The 10,204-nt window shown below is 45.2% G+C and overlaps 1 protein-coding gene across 1 annotated transcript in view; it reads right to left on the reverse strand.

The window, feature by feature from the left end:
* The window catches only part of PCCA (propionyl-CoA carboxylase subunit alpha), a 279,452-nt gene extending 270,238 nt beyond the window's left edge, over nt 1-9,214 (reverse strand). The window contains exon 1 of the mRNA XM_077343823.1: nt 8,959-9,214. Coding sequence (XP_077199938.1) covers nt 8,959-9,045 — 87 coding nt within the window. The 5' untranslated portion in view covers nt 9,046-9,214. The remainder of the gene's footprint in view (nt 1-8,958) is intronic.
* Between the last annotated feature and the right edge of the window lie 990 nt (nt 9,215-10,204).

Consider the following 10,204-nt stretch of genomic DNA (forward strand, 5'->3'; position numbering starts at 1 on the left):
ACAGAAAGGTTGCAGACCGCTGCTGTAGAACAAAGATCTAGGTCCAATAAATGAATTTGTATCATAAGATGAATAGCGTACATGGACAGGTAAGGAAGAGCAATTGCTTTTTATAGCAAGTTAGCTACTCCTGGTCCTTACTGAATCCAAGAGTTTGAAAATTATGTTGAGAAGAAGAGGAATTATTAGAATCACGCACACATCATCAGGTTAGAGAAACCAGTTCTTCAGGCCTCTCATGGCAACTAAACAGTCAGAATGAACAATAAGGCACCTGAGACTTAATCTGACCACTGTAAATGGTCAAATCCAACATGGTGCTTATACTGCATCCAACGAGCTGATGCACATTGATCCCTGCAACCAAGAAGGGGAAGACAGCTAGTTGCTGTCCAATATCACATGATCCTGGAGCAGTTCTACTTTCTTTTTACTCTTTTCCCCTCTTGAAGGATTTGCCATTTGACTCCAGAAATATTTTCACCCTTTCAGCTAGCCTTCTGTATTAAAAGACAGTGGCTCCCTATGCCCAGAAGAAAAGGACATCCTTAACAGATTTGGGCCTTGATGGGAACTGCTCTGCTTCTAACGTTGGAAATTATTGAATTCTCACATTACAACACTTGTTTATATTAGCTGGCATACACATCTGTGCAGGATTTAGACTTCGCCTTATTAATGTTCTAATGACCTATCACAGACTTCTCAGTCTATAATATAAACAGCTCAAATTACCAAAACAACTTTCCAAATCTTTTTCAGCCATTTCACAGTTTTGGTTATCCAGGGGCTATTTTCCTCCCTCGAGTCTCCAGTTTATTCTACTACATTCTAAGCAAGGAAAGATCAGGTGGAATTGCACATTCAGTTCTTCCTTGGTCCTCAGATTTTCCAAACTATGCAGGTAATCAAACAAACAATTCACTTCCAATAACAATGAAAAGCAGCTTCACAGCACGCGCTAAGAAATTACCTCCTTTCATGTTGCTGTACTCTAACGAGGCAATAAAATAGCCATAACCAAAACAGCAAAAACCACAGGTTTGACATGTAAGATATGTGCAAACCTCCCCTTGCTCATTATTATGCTGTAATAATGAAACTGAACATAAACCCAACCATTTGAAAAATATTCCAATATTAGCCCTTGAACCATGAAACTAGAAACCTGAAAACCATGTGTAAACATATTAAAAAATTAAATCATATGAACCAAAAGTTTGTACCTCCCCATAATTCACTAATCTGCGGGCATCAAATCAACAGTGACAACGACACTTGCTGTGCTCAAGTAAACACTAACCCAGAGGAGGTTTCATACATGAGGTGGCCCCTAATGTGGAGGCTGTGATTGACTAACCCGATTTCCACGTTAAGTCGTCCCCATTCACTATAACAGGGGTAGTCAACCTGTGGTCCTTCAGATGACCATGAACTACAATTCCCATGAGCCTCTTCCAGCAAATGCTGGCTGGGGCTCATGGGAATTGTAGTCGATGAACATCTGGAGGACCACAGGTTGACTACCCCTGCACTATAAGCCAGGATTTGAGAACAGCTCCACAAGAAGACTAACAATTTTCTGTATTAAATAATTTATTGTATGGGGTGCGTAATGTAGTCAGGAGATCCAAGGATTATCTGGCAGCCAGTCAAGGGACGTTCATAGGTAATTTACCGTTGCCTGCCTCCACATCCCTATTGTTTCATAGAGAAACTCCATACAAATCCTTGGATGTCTCCCATCCAACCACTAGCCAGGATCAGCCTTGTTCATTTTCCAAGATCTGACCAGGTGGGACTTGCCTGGGCTATCCAGGTCAGGTATATTTTTCCACAGATACTGTGCATGTCAAAGTAATCCTGCAGGATAACCTGGTGGGATTTAGTGACACATAAATACTAAAATTAATTTGTTGTAACTTTTTTCCTTGGAAGCTCTTTGGCCTTCTACAATGCCCCCAATGATCTCCACCCAAGCACAGATCAGAGCTAACAACATTTTTAGCATCGAGTGTTCCACCTCAGCCCCAGCATGCAAGGATCATGCATCCGTTCAGAACTCTCCCTCAGCCAAATGAAGTTCCAGGACAAAATATCCCTGATTTCTACCAACATTAAAATATTGATAACTGTACCTTTCCTCTTGGCTCAAGGCGAACTTGCAAGTAAGGATTTAAACATTTCAAATTGAAAACAAAATTTGAAAACCTTCTCTGCCTAAGTGATCCGGAAGAAGTTCCTGACTGTTTAGAGGGGTTTCTCAGTGGACCAGGCTTCCTCGGGAGGTGGTGGGTTCTCCATCTTTGGAGGAAATTAATTCAAAAGAAATTCTGTCTAAACATCTGGAAGAAGTTCCTGACAGTTAGAGCAGTTTCTCAGTGGAACAGGCTTCCTCGGGAGGTGGTGGGTTCTCCACCTTTGGAAATTTTTAAGCAAAGGCTGGATAACCATCTGATGGAGAGGCTGATTCTGTGGAGGCTTAAGGGGGTGGCAGGTTACAGTAGATGAGCGATAGGGATGTGAGTGTCCTGCATAGTGCAGGGGGTTGGACTAGATGGCCCAGGAGGTCCCTTCCAACTCTATGATTCTATGATTACTGCTGTCCATACTCCATCAAAAACAATGGCAAACTAACAAGACTCTTAACTCTCTGAGGAAGTGTGCCTGCACACAAAAGCTCATGCTTTGAATAAATCATTGCTGGTCTTAAAGGTGCCATTGGACTCAAATGCTGTTGTGCTACCTCAGACCAACACAGCTATCAGCTTGCCTCTTATAGGTGTTTCAGTATGAAATACCAGCTGGTATGGACTGGGTGGTTGTAGGTTGCCAGATCAAGGATGGGAAACCCCTGGAGATTTGGGGGGTGAAGTCTGGGGAGGGTGGGCTTTGGGGATAGGAAAGACTTCAGTGGGGGTAGGAAAGACTTCAGTGCCATACAGCTCATCTTTCAAATTAGCCACTTTCTTCAAAGTCAATGATATCTGTTGCTTGGAGATTGGTTGTAAACACAAGAGATTGCCAGCCACTACCTGGAAGTTGTCATTTATAGGCCTATACAATCCTCACAATTTGTAAAAGCCACCTTGAACTTTCTTGAACTACCTGACTCCTGACACCTCGCTAACCTCCCTCTGTATGCCAGCATCTCATCCTCTTCCTACGTAACATTGCCTGGTTTAACTTTACACTGAAAATTTTAAAAAGACATCCCACCAGCTCAAAAAAAAAATTCATAGACAATTATGTTATGCACTGGCAAGACACATTCAACCGAGAACAAAGCATGCTCATAAAATTCCCACAAGAAGATTTAATGTTTTGCCTCGATAAAGAGTTAAAACATTACTTAACATCTGAACCTTAAATCTATATTTTAACAGAAAGCTATCGTCCTGTAGGGAGCTCAAGCATTCTAGAACACCTAACACTACCAAATATCCTTCTGAAAATTCAACACATCTGATAAGCAAGATCCAGTTGTCCTCTAAGGCAGTGGTCCCCAACCTTTTTATCACCAGGGACCACTCAACACCGGGGACCACTCACCGGGGAACACTCAACGCCTTTTACTGAGGCCCGGTGTGGGGGGGGGTAGTTTACTCCTCTACTCTCAACCACTGCCCTAACGCTCTCTGATCGCTATGGTAATGTTTAAACATCCCTTCAAAATAAGATACAGACATGCCACAATAATGAAGTGTGTTGTAAAGGGCTGGGGGGGATGAAGTAAAGGGCCGGGGCGGGGGAGAAGGCATCCTTCGGGGCCCACCTCCAATTAGTCGAAGGACCACATGTGGTCCGCGGCCCACAGGTTGGGGATCGCTACTCTAAGGGAACACTACAGAAATGAACTGTATCTAATATCTACATCTAATATCCATCTACATCTATTAGCCATCTAATATCTGTATACTTATGCTTACTATTTAAAGCAGACTTTTTCAACCTTTTCACCATGGAAGAGTCCCTGCAATAATTTTTCAGGCTTCAGGGAGCCCCAGAAGGGATGTTAGCTGCTATGCCTCCAGAAGCGAGGTGTCGCCAAATGTGGCATCACCACCTGCATCGGCAGGCTGGAGAAGCCAATTTAAAGCAGGAATGGAGGCTCTGCTCCCTCCCAGGCACAGAAACTATGAGAGAACTCATTTACGCTCAAGAGGGGGAGAGAGGGAGTAATGGAAGTGGCCGGTTCCCTCTAGCTCAGTGGTTCTCAGCATGGGAGTCGTGACCCCTCAAGGGGTCATTCGGTCCTTTCCCGGGGTTGCCGACACAGCTCGACAGAATCATGGCACTGGCCTCCTGAGTGGCACATCGGATCTCATGGAGATCACGGATCACGGATCTCAAGGCTGCACAGAAGCCAGCACCACAGTAAACGCAAGTGGCGGTGGCATGTGCGGACCACCACCACCCCTGCTGTAGGGGTCGCAGCATTAGGGAGGTTGAGAACCGCTGCTCTAGCCTGTGGACCAGTCCATTAAGGCAGGAAAGGAAAGGCTGCGGAATCCTAGGGGTTCACGGACCCTCAATTGGGAATCCCGGATCTAAAGAATATACAGTTATATGCATCTGTTTATAACCTCTTCCCCCAGAAAACTCCAAAATTAAAAGCAACTATTAGCCTAGCAGTTAATACATGTTTAAATAGTAAACCAGCAAAAATATTATAAAAAACAGTTTAAACGTTTTTTAAAATTTATTGATCACCACACCCAGTCCAAGCTGGCTCATTGCAGTTTATAATAGAAGCCCAGTAAAATAACAATAAAATAAAATTATAAAACCCCTGGCAGCCTCTTTCCTGCCTCCCAACCCACCAATCCAGTACAGGCCAAGAATGCCCGCTCCTGCACTCCCCACCCAGCTGGTGTATGGGGAGGTAATGGAGCACCTCCTGCTGTAGATGTACCAGGCATCCTGAGGAGGGACCCCAGATCATCAAGGGCCTGGCCTCAATCAAATGCCTTAACCCTAAACAAAGTGAGATCCAAGTCACAAAACATCGGGAGACCTAGTCAGAAAACTATTACAGTTAAGCCAATTAATGTTCCCACACTTAATATTAAAAGAAAAGATCAACAGAATTCAGACATTTATGTACTAGTTGACACCCAGTTATACTTCAGGGTACTATTACATGCCACCCTTCTTCCGAAGAGTTCAAGACAACATACATGGGCTTCCCCCACATATCATACTCACAACAATCCTATGAGGTAAATCAGAAAGTTACTGGGGGAAAGTTATATATTAAGAATGTAAACAATTCAAATGTATATTTAAGCTACTAATATATACTTGGCTCACCTTTTGTAGTTTTGAGCTACCCAGCTTTTATAGAACAGAATACACAGCTAAAGCCCTCACTCAGTTTAGGACAATATTATTTATCTGATCTGATGCTAGGGTTCATGGTATCTTACATAGGCAAATACAGTCAGGAACATGCATGCTAAAACAGTTGAGAAAGGTCCTTGCCCAGTAGGGCTTACAATTGGCCAGCAGTTCCCACCTTGAAACAGCCACTGCCAATGGAATGGCTGAGTTGCAAGTGGTATTTCTCATGCCAGAAATGGAAGTAACTAAACAGTTTTTTTGGTTGAGGATAATTGCAAAGGTAGCTTTCCACAAGCTGTGATGGGAGCACCACTACCATATGCAAAGAGAGGGTTTGGAGGAGGAATTTGAAAAGAAAGGAGGTTGCACCATATACATATTCCGAAAGGGAATCTAACACACTGGAGTCAGCAAGGAAATATTAATGGAGAAGCAAATCACTGGCCAGTTGAAAGTGATGAGCAGGAGACACAGGGGGTTATAACATCCAAAAACACTGTTTAAGATAAAGCTTGCAGACAGCTCTCAAGTTAGGTGTAGAGGCCCATCTGCTTCTTTTCAAGAGGCCTTGTTCAGAAAGGAGGGGCTCCCCTCATAACAGGAGCATTTTAGGACTGGTGGTGGCAGACCACATAACACTAGTAATCATGTCACTGCAGCGTGGCAACAAGGCAGCTGAAGGGATACATGGCCTAACAAACAAATAAATAAAATAGCTAGCAGATACAGAAATGGCCTGAGGAAAGTTTCCTTCAGACCAATTAACCTGCTGATAATACCACAATTCATGCTTGCAGACAAACAAACATAGATATAAGGAGCAATTTTAAGAAGTTATATGGCTTCCAATAAGGGATCCATTAAATGAGTGCCGATTAGCATTTAGGGTACATCCCTGCACAGTCAAGAGTACCATTTCAACAATTATTTCATTTTCACCTGCCTTTCTCCCCAGTGGGGAGCAAAATGGCATCTGCTTGCCTATGCTCCATTTTATTCTCACAACAATCCTGTGAGGGAGGTTGGGCAGAGAGTGTACAACAGGCCCAAGATCACCCCGCAAACTTCCAAGGCAAAACAGGGATACAAACGAAGGGCTCCCCTGATCCTAACCTGACACTCTAAGCCAGCGGTTCTCAACTTCCCTAATACCGCTACCCTTTAATACATCTCCTCATGTTGTGGTGAACCCCAATTATAAAATTATGCAAGTGTTATTTCACAGAAATTAAACCGAAATTGACCAATGGTGTGAAGATTCATTGTTCATGATTGTATATAAATTGCTTTTTCCCCAGCTTTTCTCAGTTCAGCTCTGCCTCTTATCCCACCATGCTGATCTCGCTCTTTTCCACTGCTCCAGACAGACGAACTCTCTATCTCGATCTACCCCGCAAGGCTGTAGTGTGGATAGTACCCTCCTGGGCAACCTGATTGCCCTGTTACGACCCCTGTGAAAGAGTCATTCAACCCCCAAAGAGGTCCCGACCCCCAGGCTGAGAACCACTGCTCTAAGCCCTGTACAACACACCGAAAACAGACCATACGGCAGGCATCACACCAAAGTAGAAGACAAACAGACAATGTCAAGACAGACATTTAAATAAATAAATACATCTTTATTGTTATACCCCTCCCTTCCCATGAATAAAAATATAGGACAACTAGAAACACCTCCCTTCTGTGTGTAACTGGTACAAAGAAAGTACAGGTTTGTTAGGTTATCAGGCCAGTTTTTTTTTTTATTCCTTGAGGAAACTAGAACAAACGTGTCTGTAGACATGCCATGTAGTATCTTCTAAATAAATACCCGCATTAGACAGTTAACTTGTCACTCATATTCATTTTACCCAACAAATTAAACAGAGGAAAACATAGTGTTTGGGGACAATTTTGTATTTCATTAAGTGACATACAGATCATCAGATTGTTGTTACTTGTCAGCAAACACCTCAGAAATAGTTAATGGCATTGATGGATTTTAGAGATCCAAGGGGGAAAGGGCCACTGATGAGTTCAAAAACATCAGGAGAAAAAAGATAAGAGGAAGGGGGCCTACATTAAGGTGACCAGATTGTCCCACTTTTGGAGGGACATCTGGGGGGACCTGGCAAATTGTACTTATGTTGACATTTAAAATATATATATTACAATACTATTTTTGCATTCTATGCATTCTATGAAACTTTTTGTGGCTCCATATAGACCAAATTTTTAATCAAGAACCCTCCCGGTCAATGTTGTCCCACTTTACCAATGTTAAAATCTGGTCACCTTAATATATATTGAGTTAGCCTCAACTATCCAGTTCTTCAAGCCCATCACTGTAAGCAAATGGGAGCCTATGATGCTACACTATGCATGCCAACCAAGAGACTCTCTGCACAAACAGTTAAGAATAGATGCATTAAATATGCATATAGCATTCACACACATGATGTCACATCACTGTACCATCACATACTCACAGTCATATTTTAATGTTTTCATAAGTAAAGGTGACACAATGGGGAAAGAACAGCCTGCAAGTTACTACATATGCTGCGAAATAAAAACAAAGCCAAATATGAACCATGATGATTTAAGTGGGCAGCGGTGTTGGTCTGAAGCAGCACAACAAAACAAAATCAGAGTCCGGTAGAACCTTTAAGACCAAAAAAGATTTATTCAAGGTGTGAGCTTTCGAGTGCAAGCACTCTTCCTCAGACTATAAACTGACAATTATGACAGTGGGAATATATTAGCAAAAGTTAATCCTGTTACATTAGAACATTATGAACCATGAGACAGAGACAAAGGTGTGCCATGAAGAAGAATCCTATTCAGCTAACCACCCCTCTTACCCCTCTAAATCAGCTTGCACCAGAGATTCACCAGCCATCCAACCCTAACCCCTTTCAGGCATCCTTGTGCTCTTAGTGGGTGGTATTCTCAAGTGCACCGGGAAAAGAAGCCTGGCGGAGAATCCCCTCCCTCCTTACGCACAGGATGAGCAGCTAACTCCCTCGACCGCTAATAGCACATCACACTTTATCACTCAACCACACCTCACAGGGTTGTTGTGGGAATAAAGGGGGAGGGGAGAGAGCCTCATGCCTGCCACTCTGAACCTCTTTGGAAGGACGGTAGGATATGCCCCTCCGAGAGCGGTGCCTTCCCCCATGCCCCCTATTCCACGAGCAGCACCTGCCAAAGGCAAGTCGGTGGCTCTCCAGCGGCAACCTGCTGGCAGTAAGTGAGACGCGCAGACACGCGCCTAAGTGACACGAAAGGGAGCTGAATTCAGCACTCCTGTTGCACGAGCCTTGCTCAGGAACCGGAGGTGCACGAGAGACATCCCACCCCTGCCCACCCGCTTGAAGGAATCCTTTTGCTCTTCGCAGGGGCATTCTCAAATGCAATGGGGCGGGGGGACGGACGCACTCACGGCGCGCAGACAGTCCGGGGAAAGGGGCTCTGCGGGCGAGCGGGCGGCGAGACGAGCAGCTCCTGCCATACTGCCGGCTGGCTCTGTTGACTTCAAGGCGCTGCTGCCGACCCCGCCGTCCTTCCGTCACTCGGCGGCTGCGCAAGGAATGCCTCCCACCCGTCCTGGTCCCCTCAGGCGCCCCTCACCTTCCGCGCCGCCGTCAGCCGCTCCAGGACGCCCGGCTGCAGAGGCTGCCGAGCGCCAGCCCGGCACAGAAAGGCCGACGCCGCCATCACTTCCCCGCGGCCGCTGGGCTCTCCTCAGCCGCCTAGGCCGCCCTTTCACCTCGCCTCTTCTTGACCAATCAGAAGCCGCGCCTTCCCATGACAGACAGACACACCCCTCGCTTTTCCCTCCCGCGCAGGGCCGCTACCTTCGCTGAAAGGGACGCGGACACTTTCCAGGGTTCGGCCTCCCTACACGGAGGGGGAGGGGCTTAGAGGAGTGGGCGGGACCCACGCCAGAGCGCGAGCCGACCCGGTGATTAGAAGGAGCAAGGGGGGGGGGGGGGGGAGAGACTGCGCAAGCTCAGTCGGCCTAGCTTTGGAGTCGCTGAGGTCTGGCGGGGGCTGCGGTGTGTGCGTTGCTGAGTACTAAGAGCCGTGGCAGTAAAGGCGCTGAGATTGGGTGGCAGACTTCATGCGAGAGCTAAGCAGCACTGAAAGCCATAAACGAAACGAAACCAAAGAAAAAAGGTGTTATGGCACTTTTTATTAAGAATAACCGAAGTAAGACAATTAAACTTACGAGTGCAGGATTGAGAAATAGCTAGAGATTTGGGGAAGGAGCCTTAAAAAGGGAAAGGAGAGAGTTCAGTCTGCGATGATTCATAGAGTCCACCCTCCAAAATGGACGTTTTGTCCAGGGAATTGATCTCTGTCGCAGTGGTGGGAGATCTTCGGCCACCGCCTGGAGGTTGGCAACCCTTCAACGCAACGCCGTGTAAGCTTTTGAGTTCTGCAGAACTCGTCATCAGGCAGCCTGGATGAAAAGTTCTGATGGGCTCAAAAGCCTGTAGGCTGTGTTGTGTGATTTAGGCTGTTCTGTTGTTTAATAACGGTACAAAGTGGATTTTGGTTTTGGATTTTCCTGTGGACCAGTGCAGCTAGGTATATTGTTTGCCTGTTGAAAGTTGAGGGATTTACTTCTGGGTCAATGTGCTTAGAATTGCACTTGGCGCATGATTCCAGGAAAGGAAGTGAGCCCCTGCTTATTCATTTATTTTAAAAGGTTTCAGGCAGTGTTTCCCAGCTAAGGTTTCAAGAGGGATTATGAAAATACAAACACAGCTAATACAAATGCAAAGTTTTATTTTGGTTGTATTGCCTTCCTGGCAACAGCCTCCTCATTTGCTACCTATCTTAACCATAAGTCTTATATATAAAAGAAAAA

Source organism: Paroedura picta, chromosome 6, assembly GCF_049243985.1.
Source record: "Paroedura picta isolate Pp20150507F chromosome 6, Ppicta_v3.0, whole genome shotgun sequence".
NCBI classification, from domain to species: Eukaryota; Metazoa; Chordata; class Lepidosauria; order Squamata; family Gekkonidae; genus Paroedura; species Paroedura picta.